At 40.9% G+C, this 14,054-nt stretch overlaps 1 protein-coding gene across 1 annotated transcript; it reads left to right on the top strand.

Moving 5' to 3' along the window:
- Positions 1-2,329: 2,329 nt before the first annotated feature.
- ZNF560 (zinc finger protein 560) lies at positions 2,330-10,961 on the top strand. Its single transcript, XM_011994304.1, has 8 exons — positions 2,330-2,389; positions 3,360-3,486; positions 4,421-4,501; positions 5,946-6,028; positions 6,808-6,934; positions 7,616-7,696; positions 8,136-8,218; positions 8,994-10,961. Exons 1-8 carry the CDS (start codon positions 2,360-2,362, stop codon positions 10,755-10,757), a joined length of 2,376 nt encoding a protein of 791 aa, XP_011849694.1. The 5' UTR covers positions 2,330-2,359; the 3' UTR covers positions 10,758-10,961.
- The last annotated feature ends 3,093 nt before the right edge of the window (positions 10,962-14,054 follow it).

Genomic DNA, 14,054 nt, shown 5'->3' with positions numbered 1-14,054 from the left:
ACAAATAATAAGAAGAGATAATTTTCTGAGAAGACCCATCAATTAGTCAATGTAGGGCAGAGTCTGATTTTCCATTGCTGCTCTGCATGTTTTTTGCCCTCTTGCAGGAGCAGTGGGTAGAGCTCAGAACTCTAACTTCAGTGTTTCTACTTGGAACCCTGTTGAAGCAACCAGAGTTGGAAATGAGTTCTGACTTGTTTGTAAAACCATGATATTCTGGTTCTAATTCTTTATATTCAAAAGTAGAATAGCACATTTTAAGCAAGCCAGATATCAATTCCCAGAGTCCTTTATATGGTGGTCGTTATAGGGGAGTAACAACCACCACAGAGGATTACACTTAGGGACAAACTTGACTGCATTCAAGTCCTGGTTCACCACTTCCTAAGTAGATGATATTAGAAGAGTCATTTGTGTTTTCTGAATTTAGATTTTTTTCAGCAGTAAATAGGGATATTGTTCAGATAAGTGAGCATATATATACACGTATATGTATATGCACATATATGTGTATATATATGTAATGTCTAACATGTAACAGACCCTAGTAAATGGCAGTTGGTGTTATTAATACTCATTTTATACAGTACATATACCATTTCTAGTGGGTTTCACACATATCACCAGCAGTAAAGATTTAATATAAGGTATTTAATGATGTAAGTAATGCTTGTTGATTAATGATTGATGTCTACATGAGTTCAGATACTCTATATAAAGAGGAATAGATTGCCAGTTAGCCACTTAGGTTTATAAGCTACCCTGACATGTCCTTGGAATTACAAAAAAGCATGTCCAGACATATTTCACTGCCAGCCTCACAGGATACAAGCCATGGATTTGTCCTATGGTTTTTCCAAAAATCTGCTTTAGGTACCCATATTAGTCTGTTCTCGCTGCTGTGAAAAAATACATAAGACTGGATAATTATAAAGAAAAGAGGTTTAATTGACTCACAGTTCCACATGGCTGGGGAGGCCTCAGGAAACTTACATCAATGGCAGAAGGCACCTCTTCACTGAGTGGCAGGAGAGAGAATGGGTGCAAGCCGGGGAAATGCCAGATACTTATAAAACCATCAAATTGGCTGGTTGTGGTGGCTCACATCTGTAATCCCAGCACTTTGAGAGGCTGAGGCGGGTGGATCATGAGGTCAGGAGTTTGGAACCAGCCTGACCAACATGGTGTGAAACCCTGTATCTACTAAAAATACAAAAGTTAGCCAGGTGTGGTGGCATGCGCCTGTAATCCCAGCTACTCAGGAGGCTGAGGCAGGAGAATTGCTTGAACCTGGGAGGTGGAGGTTGCAGTGAGCTGAGATCACGCCATTGCACTCCAGCCTGGGTGACAGAGCAAGACTCCGTTTCAAAACAAAAAACAAAAAACAAAAAAAAATCCACCATTAGATCTTGTGAGACTCGCTCATTATCATGAAAATAGCATGGGGGAAGCTGCCCCCATGATTCAGTTACCTCCACCTGGTTCTGCCCTTGACATGTGGGGATTATTACAATTAAAGATGAGATTTGGGTGGGGACACAGAGCCACCCCCATATCAGTACCCCATGCAGAATATAGAGTCCAGTGCTCTAGGCCTTAGTATTCACGGTAGTAGTTCCTTTCTGAGGTGTTGAAGTGGGCCAGAGAAGGCTATTGTGTGAGTTAGCCCCCTTATGTGTGTGCTTTGAGAAGAGGTGCTGCATAATCTCATTTGTGAGTTATATCACCATGGGCACAAAAAGACATTTCTCGTCTTAAGTTTCTTTATCTGGCCCGGCGCAGTGGCTCGTGCCTATAATCCCAGCACTTTGGGAGGCCAAAGTGGGCGGATCACGAGGTCAGGAGATCGAGACCATCCTGGGTAACATGGTGAAACCCCGTCTCTACTAAAACTATAAAAAATTAGCCAGTTGTGGCGGCAGGCACTTGTAGTCCCAGCTACTTGGGAGGCTGAGGCAGGAGAATGGCGTGAACCCAGGAGTTTGCAGTGAGCCAAGATCATGCCACTGCACTCCAGCCTGGGTGACAAGAGCGAGACCCTGTCTCCAAAAAAAAAAAAAGTTTATTTACCTGTACAATGAGGATATTATACTTTTACTTACGACAGCTTGGCTCACAATTCCTTTTTCTTGCTCTAGGTGAGACAGAACTGCAGTGGCATTTTATGAATGTAGTGTATATTTGTGTGAGTTTATATGAATTATAAGAGAATTTAGAACCAGGATGGAATAACTTACATGCATGTGAATGTTGGAACTGTGATTATGTCTGGTTCTTACGCCTTCTTTCTCTTCCAGGAGGTCTTCTTTATAGGAACCCAATCTGCCTTCATGAAGAAAAGACAGAGGCAGAAAGGAAGATGGCTTACTTCTTGACAAATTGTTATCAGGTATGCAGAAAGTGTATACTTTCACAAAATGACATACGTGCATCACCAGGTAAACACATTTCCTTCTAGGCAGATGTGTCTCCAGAGCTTCTTTAAGTAAATAAAGACTCACTCAAGCACTGAGTCACTTGTTGAATTTCCCCAGGGAGTGGAGGTTCTCATACTGGTAATCCTTTTCAAGGTAATCCTTGAAAAACATTTCAACATTTCAGTAATTGTTAATTAATTTCGTCCCTTATGGTGCCAGATACATGTTTCTTATTTTGCTGAGTGGTCTGACAGATGGAAAGGAAGATGAAAGCATCCTTTACTCAAAGGCTAATCCTGGCCAGGTGCAGTGGCTCATACCTGTAATCTCAGCACTTTGGGAGGCTGAGAAGTGGCATTATCGCTTGATCTTAGGAATTTGAGACCAGCCTGGGCACATAGTGAGACATCGTCTCTACAAAATAAATAAATAAATAGCCAGGCATGGTGGTGCATGGCTATAGTCCTAGCTACTTACTGAGCCCAATAAGTCAAGGCTGCAGTGAGCTATGATCACACCACTGCACTCCAGCCTGTGTGACAGAGCAAGACCCTGCTTCCAAAAAAAAAAAGGCTAATCATTCATCACTGTTTATCAAGTATATGATGCGGTGTACTTTGGGGTTTCTTTTAGTAGAGGGAAATAAGATGAGAAAGCACTCACAGTCTGCTCGTGATGAGAAGTTCATGTTTGAGATGTGCCATTAAAGCCATACAACTGGAATTGATAAGTAGTGAATGAGCAAGGATAGAGAGAGGAATACCTGAGATTCACCTGGAATTATTAAGCTTTGGGTAGATAATGAGAGACCTCACAACTCTTTACAGGCATTGGGGTCTGTTAACTGATTCTTCAGTGAACATTGGTTCATCTGTTACTGCACTCCATGTTACAAACATGATCTGTTACTTGGCTGAAGTCAGCATGTATGTGATGGTTTAGGACTTGCTGATCTTTGAGGATACGGCTGTGGACTTCACCCAGGAGGAGTGGACTTTACTGGACCCAGTTCAGAGAAACTTATACAGAGATGTGATGCTGGAGAATTATGAGAACGTGGCCAAAGTAGGTAAGACTGCCATCATTTTATGTAGCCTCTTAGGGAAGAGATATACATTGAGTACTTGCCGTGTTCCAGAATTGGTTTGTTCAACACTGAATTCACCAGAGACATTGTCCCTGCCATAATAAGTCTTAATTACTGTGGTCGTTTTCAAAGTGTGGTCCGGTTTCAACCGCATCACTGTTACTCCCTTAGAAATGCACAGTCTTAGTCTCTGCCTTTGACCTACTGAATCAGAAACTCTCCACTTGGATTGTCATCTGTGTTTTAACTATCCTTCCACATCAATTTGACACACTATAATATTAAGAATCACTGGTGTAGTTTTATTCTCCAAGTATACAAGGATTTCTTTGCTTCACTTTATTTGTTTTTTTTCTTCATTCAGGAGTTTGACAACATACCTTATTTCTGTGACTGAAAGGTTATTGCTTTGTAAATGTGTACATAAGCATGGATTTGCATTTCAGAGGTTAGAGATAGCCAATTTTTGGGACACAGAAAGAGGAGATATTTTCAGTTTTAGTCCATTTGAAATAATTTCACTGCTTTCTCTAAGAACTATAGTTCTATAATGTAAGGTTTATCATCTCTTGCATGAGCCTCTTCCATTAATTTTTTTTTTGAGATGGAATTTTGCTTTTGTTGCCCAGGATGGAATGCAGTGGCATTATCTCGACTCACTGCAACCTCTGCCTCCCAGGTTCAAGCGATTCTTCTGCCTCAGCCCCCCAAGTAGCTGGGATTATAGGCACACACCATCACACCCAGCTAATTTTTGTATTTTTAGTAGAAACGGGGGTTTCACCATCTTAGGCTGGTCTCGAACTCCTGACCTCAGGTAATACACCCACTTCAGCCTCCCAAAGTGCTGGGATTACAGGCATGAGCCACTGTGCCTGGCCTGCCTTCCATTAATGTATCATTTCTTCTTGTAAAGGATTTCAGCTCCTTAAACCCAGTGTGATCTCTTGGTTGGAAGAAGAAGAGTTGAGGACCTTGCAGCAAGGAGTTCCCCAAGGTGAGTATTTGTGAAGAATAACCTTGGTCAGTGAGAAGTTCAGTATGGTTGGAAGCTGTGTTAGTCTGTTCTTGTGTTGCAAGAAAGAAATACCTAAGACTAGGTAATTTATAAAGAAAATAGGTTTATTTTGGCTCATGATTCTGCAGGCTCTACAGAAAGCATGGTTCTGACATCTGCTTCAGGTGAGAGCCTCAGAAACCTTACAATCATGGCAGAAGGCAAAGGAGGAGCCCACAAATTACATGATGAGAAAGGGGGTAAAAGAGAAGTTGGGGGTGGTGTCACAGTCTTTTAAACCAGCGGTCCCCAACTTTTTTGGCATCAGGGACCAGTTTCTTGGAAGACAATTTTTCCACAGACCGGGTGGCAGGGAGATGGTTTCAGGATGATTCAGGTGCATTACATTTATTGTGCACTTTATTTCTACTATTATTACACTGTAATAAATAAAGAAATAATTATACAACTCACCATAATGTAGAATCAATGGGAACCCTGAGGTTGTTTTCCTGTAACCAGATGGTCCCATTTGGGGATCTGGGGGTGATGGGAGACAGCGACAGATCATCAGGCATTAGATTCTCAAAAGGAGCACACAAGCTAAATCCCTCGCATGCACAGTTCATGATAGAGTTTGCTTTTCTATGAGAATCTAATGCTGCTGCTGATCTGACAAGAAGTGGAGCTCAGGAGGCAATTGGGATGGAGAGCAGCTATAAATACAAATGAAACTTCACTTGCTCCCCTGCCACTCACCTCCTGTGGTGTGGCCTGGTTCTGGTCCATGGCCCCGGAGTTGGAGACTCCTGTTTTAAACTACCAGGTCTCACATGAGCTCAGAACAAGAACTCACTTATTACTCCGAGGATGTCGCTAAGCCATTCATGAAGGATCTGCCCCCATGATCCAAGCATCTCCCACCAGGCCCCACCTCCAGTATTTGGTGTTACATTTCCATATGAGATTTGGAGGGAACTAACATCCAAACCATCAGAAACATAATGAGGGAACTTCTCAAGATGCACCTTCTCTCACAAGATTAAGGCCATTTATCTCAGAAGTTAGAAAATATTCAATTTCTGATACTCTTTAAATTTCCATCTATTCTAACTTTGTATGATCTTATGAAACTATATATTTTGTTTTTCAAGTTCTTTGCTTTGAACTATGGCCTTGGCCCAGATCTTTCCTACTGTTCTGATAACATTTTCTGTTTGACATTAGTTTAAATTTAAATGAGTCAGTTTGTAGCAAATTAGCTAAAATTTTGACCCTTTATTCTTATTGCCAAATTTTTGACATGGTCTAAATGTTTAAATTTAACTTTCTTTTTTTTTCTTATTATTTTAAAAACAAATATGAATGAGGCCTATAATTTTTAACTCTTTCATTTTACCTTTTTTTTTTTAAACCCTCAGTTTATGTTTTTGTTTAATTTCAGACTGGGCAATGAAACATCAAACCAGTGTTTCAGCACTGCAGCAGGATTTTTGGAAAATACAAATTTCTAATGGCATACAAACGGTAATGTTAAGAAAGGGTATTTCTTATTTTTCATACTCAGAATATTGATACTTCCAATGTATGTAGAAAATAAGCATAAAAGATAATTGAGAGAAATAGCATTCACTCAAGAGGGAGCAATGTCTCTGGAGAGATATTCTGATAATGATGAATTTGGGGAGATCCAAACTTAGTGTGAAAGTTGTATCCTTCTAAAATTGGAGTAATGATACCAACAAAGACTCATTTTCTTGTAGGTGGACCTGTCTCTCTTGTTCCTTAAAGCAAATACAGACCCTAGTTGAATTTTCCCCAGAAAGTCATACCTGTCATATTGGTGAGGAATTACCCTGAAAATTATCTCAGTATTTTTGTAGTTATGAATTAATGTTCATTTTCCTGGTGCCAACCATGTATTTATTTTTCTGGGTGCCAGGACAGATGGCAAGGGGTTTGAAAGTGTTCTGTTCTTAAGGAATTTTTCCATGTCATCATTTATCAAGTGTTTGTCATGTGCTCAGGAGTATATTGCAGTAGAGAGGAATCAAATGAGAAAAGCTCCCAGTCTAGTTGTGGTTGACAAGTTTACGTCTAAGAGGTTCTGTTACAGCCATGTTATTGGAGGAAATTGACAGTGAGTGAATGTGGATAGAAGAGATCCTAGGGCCATTGAACCTTGGGGTGTAGATAGTGGGACCATTCGGTACCCTGTACAGGGATTGGGTCCTCTTTCTTCATTCTTCAGCCAACATTGGTGGAAATGTTACTTGGCTCAAATCAGCATGTGTCTGATGGTTTAGGACCTGGTAACCTTTGACAGTGTGGCTGTGGAATTCACCCAGGAAGAGTGGACTTTACTGGACCCAACTCAGAGAAACCTGTATAGTGATGTGATGCTGGAAAACTATAAGAACCTGTCCTCAGTAGGTAAGCCTGGCATCATCCCTTGTAGCCTCTTCTGGAACAAGATACAAATTATGTACTTACTGTGCTCTAGGATTAGTGATGTCAAATCTGAATACAGTGGGATATATACACATTGAAAAAAAATTTTTTTCATGAATAAAATAGGAAATAACAGTTCCTGTACTAGTGGGTTTTAATCTTGTGTAGTAGTTTGCATCGGTAGCATCACCATCACTCTCTTAGATATGTGTACACACTCAGACTCCACCTTTGATGTACTAAATCAGAAAGTCTGCTGTTGGGGCCCTGTCTTCAGATGAGTAATTCACTCTAAAGTTCAGAACTACTGGTATGGGAGTTTTCCCAGGAGAATCAAGATCTCTCTTTGAGCTTCCATTAGTTTCTATTTTAATAAAGGTTTTAGTGGTTTTTAAAATTTGTATTTAATATTTGCCATTTAGAAAGAAAAAGTGCAGCTGATTGCTAGTGCTCATTTCTTGGGGCAAACAGGAAATGGGTTAAGCTTGAATGTGAATTTCAGGGGTCAGAGATAACCAGTGTCTTCAGAGAACAGAAAGATGGGATGTATGCAATTTAGGTGCTTTTCACTGTTTTAATTAGAAACGTAGGCCCTGTTTCATGGAAAAGTTTGCCATTTCTTGCATGAGCCTCTTCCACTGGTGTATCTTTCCCTGTATACAGGTTACCAGCTCTTCAAACCCAGTCTGATCTCTTGGCTGGAGGAAGAGGAAGAGTTGAGCACATTGCCAAGAGTTCTCCAAGGTGAGTGTTTGTGAAGAACAGCCCTGGTCCATGAGAAGTTCTCAGTATGTTTGGAAGCATAATGAAGTTTTAAAAGATGCCCTTTGAATCAGAAGGCTGAGTCCACTGGACTTGAATGTTTTGGGATATCTTAACGTTTCATCCTCCATTGCTTTGCCTCTATCCAGACTTTCCTGTTATCTAACAAATGACCTTCTTTATGTTAATGGTTTAATGCTTTTGTTCTAATTTTTCCTACTTTTCCTTCCCTGATAGTACTGTTTCTGTTCACCATTGTGTTTAATTTTCATAGAATAAGTTGTTTTAAAAACTACTAAAACTTGACCCCATATGATTGCCAAATTTTAGACATACATAAATTGCTCAAATCTATCTGCTTTTTATTTAACCTACCATTTCATGTGTAAACTCTCATATATATTTTTCTCTTTTATTTCAGAATGGCAAATGTGCCTGAAAACCAAGGGGCCAGCCCTTTGGCAAGATAATTTTTGTTTAAAAATATCAAATGGGATACAATTGGTAAGATTAACAAAATAAGTTTATTTTTCACATTCAGAGAAGATTGACATTGCATTGTAGAAATCAGCAGAAATGGCCAGGCACGGTGGCTCATGCTTCTAATCCTAGCACTTTGGGAGGCCAAGGCAGTCGGATCACAAGGTCAGGAGTTTGAGACCAGCCTGGCCAATATGGTGAAACCCCATCTCTACTAAAAATACAAAAATTAGCTGGGCGTAGTGGTGTGTGCCTATAGTCCCAGCTACTCAGGAGGCTGAGGCAGAAGAATCACTTGAACCCAGGAGGTGGAGGTTGTAGTGAGCCGAGATCGCGCCACTGCACACTCAGGCCTGGGCAACAGAGTGAGACCCCATCTCAAAAACAAAAACAAAAACAAAAAACAACAAAGAAATGAGCAGAATGATAGATATTTTAGAGACTTGGCATTCACCCAATTCACCCGTGGGAGAAATATCTGGAGAGAGATCCCATACCTAGTGTGAAGGTTGGTACTTAAGACTTCCCATGAATGTTCATTGTGACATGTATCACTAGACATTTAAGTTTTTTAAATAACTTCATGAAAAGCTATACGAATCTTTCCAAGATTAGAGCAGATGGCATAGGATTCTTACAGTAGGGTTCCATTATTGAAGTTGAAGGAAATCCAAAGGGTAGGAATTATATGCATGTTATAAAAGTGGCAAAATAATAATTATCATGTTTCTTAGATGAGTAGTATCTATTAATAAGTCTGCTGAAATGCTTCCTTTATTGTTCATTCCTGTGTTAACAGGCAAGAAACCAAAATGGAGAGGAACTCTATGACTGTAATCAATGTGGAGATGTCCTCTGTAAACATTCATGCCTTCAGACCAACGTGAGTACTCACAATAGAGAGAACACGTCTGAATGTATTCAGTATGCAAAAGACCTCCTTTCTCTGTACAATAAAACTTCTACCATAAGGAAAGTTTCTGTGTTCAGTAAGCGTGGAAAATCTTTCAGCCTGATTTTAAATGTTCAGGTCCAGAGAAAGTGTATACAAGACAAATCCTTTGAATGCATTGACTATGGGAAAGCCTTTGTTCATCAGTCACACCTTGAAGCACACAGGAAAACTCAGAGTGGAGAAAAACTCTATGAATGGAAGCAATGTGGGGAAGCATTTACTCACTCCACAAGCCATGCTGTAAATGTTGAAACACACATTATTAAAAACTCCTATGAATGTAAGGAATGTGGAAAAGATTTTAGATATCCTACCCACCTTAATAATCACGTGCAAACCCACATTGGGATAAAACCTTATAAATGTAAGCACTGTGGCAAAACCTTCACTGTGCCATCAGGCTTTCTTGAACATGTACGAACTCACACTGGAGAGAAGCCCTATGGGTGTAAGGAGTGTGGTAAAGCCTTTGGTACATCTGCAGGCCTTATTGAACATATAAGATGTCACGCCAGAGAGAAAACCTTTAAATGTGAACACTGTGGGAAGGCCTTTATTTCTCACCCATCTCTTTTTGGACATTTGAGAGTTCATAATGGAGAGAAGCCATATGAGCATAAGGAATATGGGAAGGCCTTTGGTACATCCTCAGGTGTTACTGAAGATAGAAGAAGTAACACAGGACAGAAACGCTTTGATTGTGACCAGTGTGGGAAAATCTTTGTTTCTTTCTCATCTCTTTTTGCTCATTTGAGAACTCACACTGGAGAGAAACCTTTTAAGTGTTACAAATGTGGGAAACCATTGACCTCTTCTGCCTATCTTCGTATTCATATGCAAACTCACACAGAAGAGAGACTCTATCAGTGTAAGAAATGTGGGAAAACTTTCGCTAAGTGCTCATATCTTACCAAACATTTACGAACACATGCTGGAGAGAAACCCTATGAATGTATGAAATGTGGGAAAGCCTTCACTGAGCGCTCATACCTTACTAAACATTTACGAAGACACAGTGGAGAGAAGCCATATGAATGTAAGAAATGTGAAAAAGCCTTCACAGAACGCTCAGACCTTACTAAACATTTACGAAGAAGACACACTGGAGACAAGCCCTATGAATATAAGGAGTGTGGGAAAGCCTTTGTTGTCTCCTCCAGTCTAGTTGATCATTTAAGAACTCACACTGGATATAAACCCTATAAATGTAATGCATGTGAAAAAGCTTACAGTAGGTCTTGTGTACTAACTCAACACTTAAAAACTCATGCTGCAGAGAAGACCTCTGAGTGTAACACATGTGGAAAATCCTTTCGAAATTCCTTGTGCTTTCATGATCGCTTAAGAAGTCGCACTGAAATAAAACCCTATAAATGTAAGGACTGTGGGAAAGTCTTCACTTGTCATTCAGATCTTACTAATCATGTGCGAATTCACACTGGAGAGAAGCCCTATAAATGTAAGGAATGTGGGAAGGCCTTCCGTACATCCTCAGGACGTATTCAACATTTAAGAACTCATATGGGAGAGAAATCCTTTGAATGTGACCAGTGTGGGAAAGCCTTTGCTTCTTTCTCAGCTCGTATTGCACATTTGAAAATACACTAGAGAGAAGCCCTATGGATGTGAAGAATGTGGAAAAACCTTTGCTGTTTCCTCAAGCCTAACTGAACATGTAAAAATTCACAGGAGAGAGTAACACTGTCAATGTAAGGAATGTGAGAAAGCCTAAACACTTGAATCTTTCTAGACATGTACAACCTCACACTGTAGAGAAACCCTATAAATGTAAGGGGTGTGGGAAAACATAGTTGTTCTTTTTTTTTTTTTCCCCGATGAGTCTCGCTTTGTCACCCAGGCTGGAGTGCAGTGGCGTGATTCTTGGCTCACTGTAACCTCCGCCTCCTAAGTTCAAGCGATTCTCCTGCTTTAGCCTCCCGAGTAGCTGGGATTACAGGCATGCACCACCACACCTGACTAATTTTTTATATTTTTGGTAGAGACAGAATTTCACCATGTTTGCCAAGCTGGTCTAGAACTCCTGACCTCACGTTGGATCATGTGCTTCGGCCTCCCAAAATGCTGGGATTACAGGTGTGAGCCACTGCACCTGGCATTCTCATCTTACTGAACATGTAAAAACATCATGGAGAGAAACCATTTTTTTTTGAGATGAAGTCTCGCAGCCCAGGCTGGAGTGAAGTGGTGTGATCTTGGCTCACCGCAACCTCTGCCTCCCGAGTTCAAGCCATTCTCCTGCCTCAGCCTCTCGAGTAGCTAGGATTATAGGCATACACCACTGCACCTGGCTGATTTTTTGTATTTTTAGTAGAGACGGGGTTTCAACATGTTGGCCAAGCTGGTCTTGGACTCCTGACCTCAGGTAATCTGCCCGCCTTGGCATATCAAAGTAGTAGAATTACAGGCGTGAGCCACTGTGCCTGCCAAGAAACCCATTTTATGTAAGGAATGAGGAAAATCCTTTTGGAAGTGCATGTGCCTTAATAGTCACATTGTAATTCACACTGGTGAGAAAACATCAATGTAAGCACTGTGTCAAAGTGCTCATTTGTCCCTGTTCACTTCAAAGATAGGAAAGAACTTACACTCTGAAGATGCTCCATAAAGTTAAAGGCATGTGGGAGAACTGTTGGAATCTGTTGACAATGCACTGTGTAAGAGTTCACTCTGAAGCTGTACAATGTTAGAAACATAGAACACTGGCCAGATGCGGTGGCTTATGCCTATAATCTCAGCACTTTGGAAGGCTGAGGCAGGTGAATCAGGAGGTCAAGAGATCAAGACCATCCAGGCCAACATGGTGAAACTTCGTGTCTACTAAAAATACAGAGATAAGCTGGGTGTGGTGGCGTGCCTCTGTAATCCCAGCTACTCGAGAGGCTGAGACAGGAGAGTCGCTTGAATCAGGGAGGCAGAAGTTGTAGTTAGCCAAGATCGCACCACTGCACTCCAGCCTGGTGACCAAGCGAGACTCTGTCTCAAAAAAAAAAAAAGTAACTTTCACTGTTTCCTTGGGTTCTTGCAATGGAGGTAAGGAGCTAAAACCTTTCAATGTAAGATATGTTTGTGTAAGATGTTCAGAAGTTGTATTTTTGTCAAATACTTTGGTGTTTACCTGTAATTTCACAGTGGAGAAAAACTTCTGATGAAGGTAATAAATGTAGGAAAGTAATTTTTTATATTCTTCCTTTAGTGAATATGAGGGGCATTCACACTTACAAGAAACTGAGCATGCATGGAACATCAGAATTCCTTCCCTGAAACCTGTCAAAGACATGGCTTTCTGGGTGGTTCTATAGAACTATTTTGGAAGTTTCTCATACCCTGCTGCTCATTCCTGGCATGGTATGTCTTTCTCCTATAGCAACACCACTCTAGTTGCTATACATCCTCTGGGTTACAACTGACCTAAAGTGGGCCTTCAGGATTCAGACAATCCTGTTTTAACAGTGTGGATTCTCTTTTTGGTTTGTCGTATTCTTAGACATGGTCCACCTGTAGTGGCTCACACTGGCCAAGGTAAAGGTTATGATATAGTTTCAAAATGTAGAAATACTCTTGTTCCTCTTTTCAAACCTGATCTTTTCAGATAAATAGGGTTGAAGAAGGGTCTGAGTGGAGAAAGGGTGAACTAACAGATAGTAACTTAAGATACCGTGATTTCATGGCCATGGAGGGAGACCCATAACCCTTCACCTGGAGAGGTGGAAACTCTTGTACTATCAGGCAGTGCAGAGAGGTGGTGGGAACCACGAATGTTGTCTTTGATGCCACTGTTTGGCAAAGCAATCATATATGCCTGACTCAGTTAACTGCTATGATTGGCAGTCTGACCCGTTTCTGGGTCTTCATTTTGCCCTTGTGCTACGAAAACAGAAAAAAGTCCTGTGAACATGGATGATCATGATATTCTACTGTGCTTGACACCATCACTGGCACTTCCTGAATGTGGCCCTGGGATGCACGTGCCCGCGCGCGCGCGCGTGCACACACACACACACACACACACACACACACGCTGCATAACCAGGTTCCAGTCTGGGTGGTATAAATTTAAATATTTGTGTTACATCATGTGCAGCCATTAAGGCTGTTGTTTCTTGGTGATTCTTTCTGTGGTTCTTAATCCAACCAGTGTAATGGTAATCCAGAGCTTCAGGTAAGTTTACCAGTCCTGAATCAGCTGGTTTTAATAGCTCATGTCTGTAATCCCAGCACTTCAGGAGGTCAAGTCAGGCAGATCACTTGGGCCCAGGAGTTCAAGACCAGCTTGGGCAACATGGCAAAACCCTATCTTTACAAAAAATACAAAGATTAGCCTAGTGCAATAGCATGTGCCTGTAGTCCAACCTACTCAGGAGTCTCACTGACCCCCATGAGGTGATGGCTGCAGTGAGCTGTGATCATGCCATTGGACTCCAACCTGGGTGACAGAGTGAGGCCTTGTCTCAAAAACAAAACAAAAAACAAAACCTGAATCGAGGTCCATGCATTTTCATGTTACATGTTTTCTTATGAAGAGGAACGGGGTTTAGAATGGTTCTCTTGTGGTATGAGTGTGATTGTTTGGCCCATCTTTGTTGTGTTTAACTGTTGCCAGTGACACAAAAGATGTAGATTAGTCTTAATTGCCTTGTGTGACTTCTGTCACTTCATAATGTCCTTAGATGCCATCCTGATTGTCTCAAATAAGACCTATAGGTTCTTCCTGAAGCTTTTTCACAGTTGCTGGAGTATGAGCACTTGTGGGTCATAGGCGAGGTCAATACTGTAGGTTGGCCTCATCCTAGTGCTTGGACTAATAGTGATGTATCACTAAGAAATGATACCCTAGTCTTATAGCCTAGAAATTGCCTAGTTTAAGAGGCCGATTTCCTTTTTTTT

The sequence above is a fragment of the Mandrillus leucophaeus genome, unplaced genomic scaffold, assembly GCF_000951045.1.
Source record: "Mandrillus leucophaeus isolate KB7577 unplaced genomic scaffold, Mleu.le_1.0 Scaffold451, whole genome shotgun sequence".
NCBI classification, from domain to species: domain Eukaryota; kingdom Metazoa; phylum Chordata; class Mammalia; order Primates; family Cercopithecidae; genus Mandrillus; species Mandrillus leucophaeus.
The sequence above is the reverse complement of the archived record's forward strand: the minus strand, read 5'-3'. Positions and strand labels throughout refer to the sequence as shown.

What these genes read in the sequence shown, in the direction of transcription:
- ZNF560 (XM_011994304.1), top strand. Translation starts at nt 2,360, where the DNA reads ATGGCTTACTTCTTGACAAATTGTTATCAG. An exon ending in GCAGCAAGGAGTTCCCCAAG is followed by an intron (nt 4,502 to 5,945) that starts GTGAGTATTTGT and finishes GTTTAATTTCAG; the next exon opens with ACTGGGCAATGAAACATCAA. An exon ending in TATCAAATGGGATACAATTG is followed by an intron (nt 8,219 to 8,993) that starts GTAAGATTAACA and finishes CTGTGTTAACAG; the next exon opens with GCAAGAAACCAAAATGGAGA.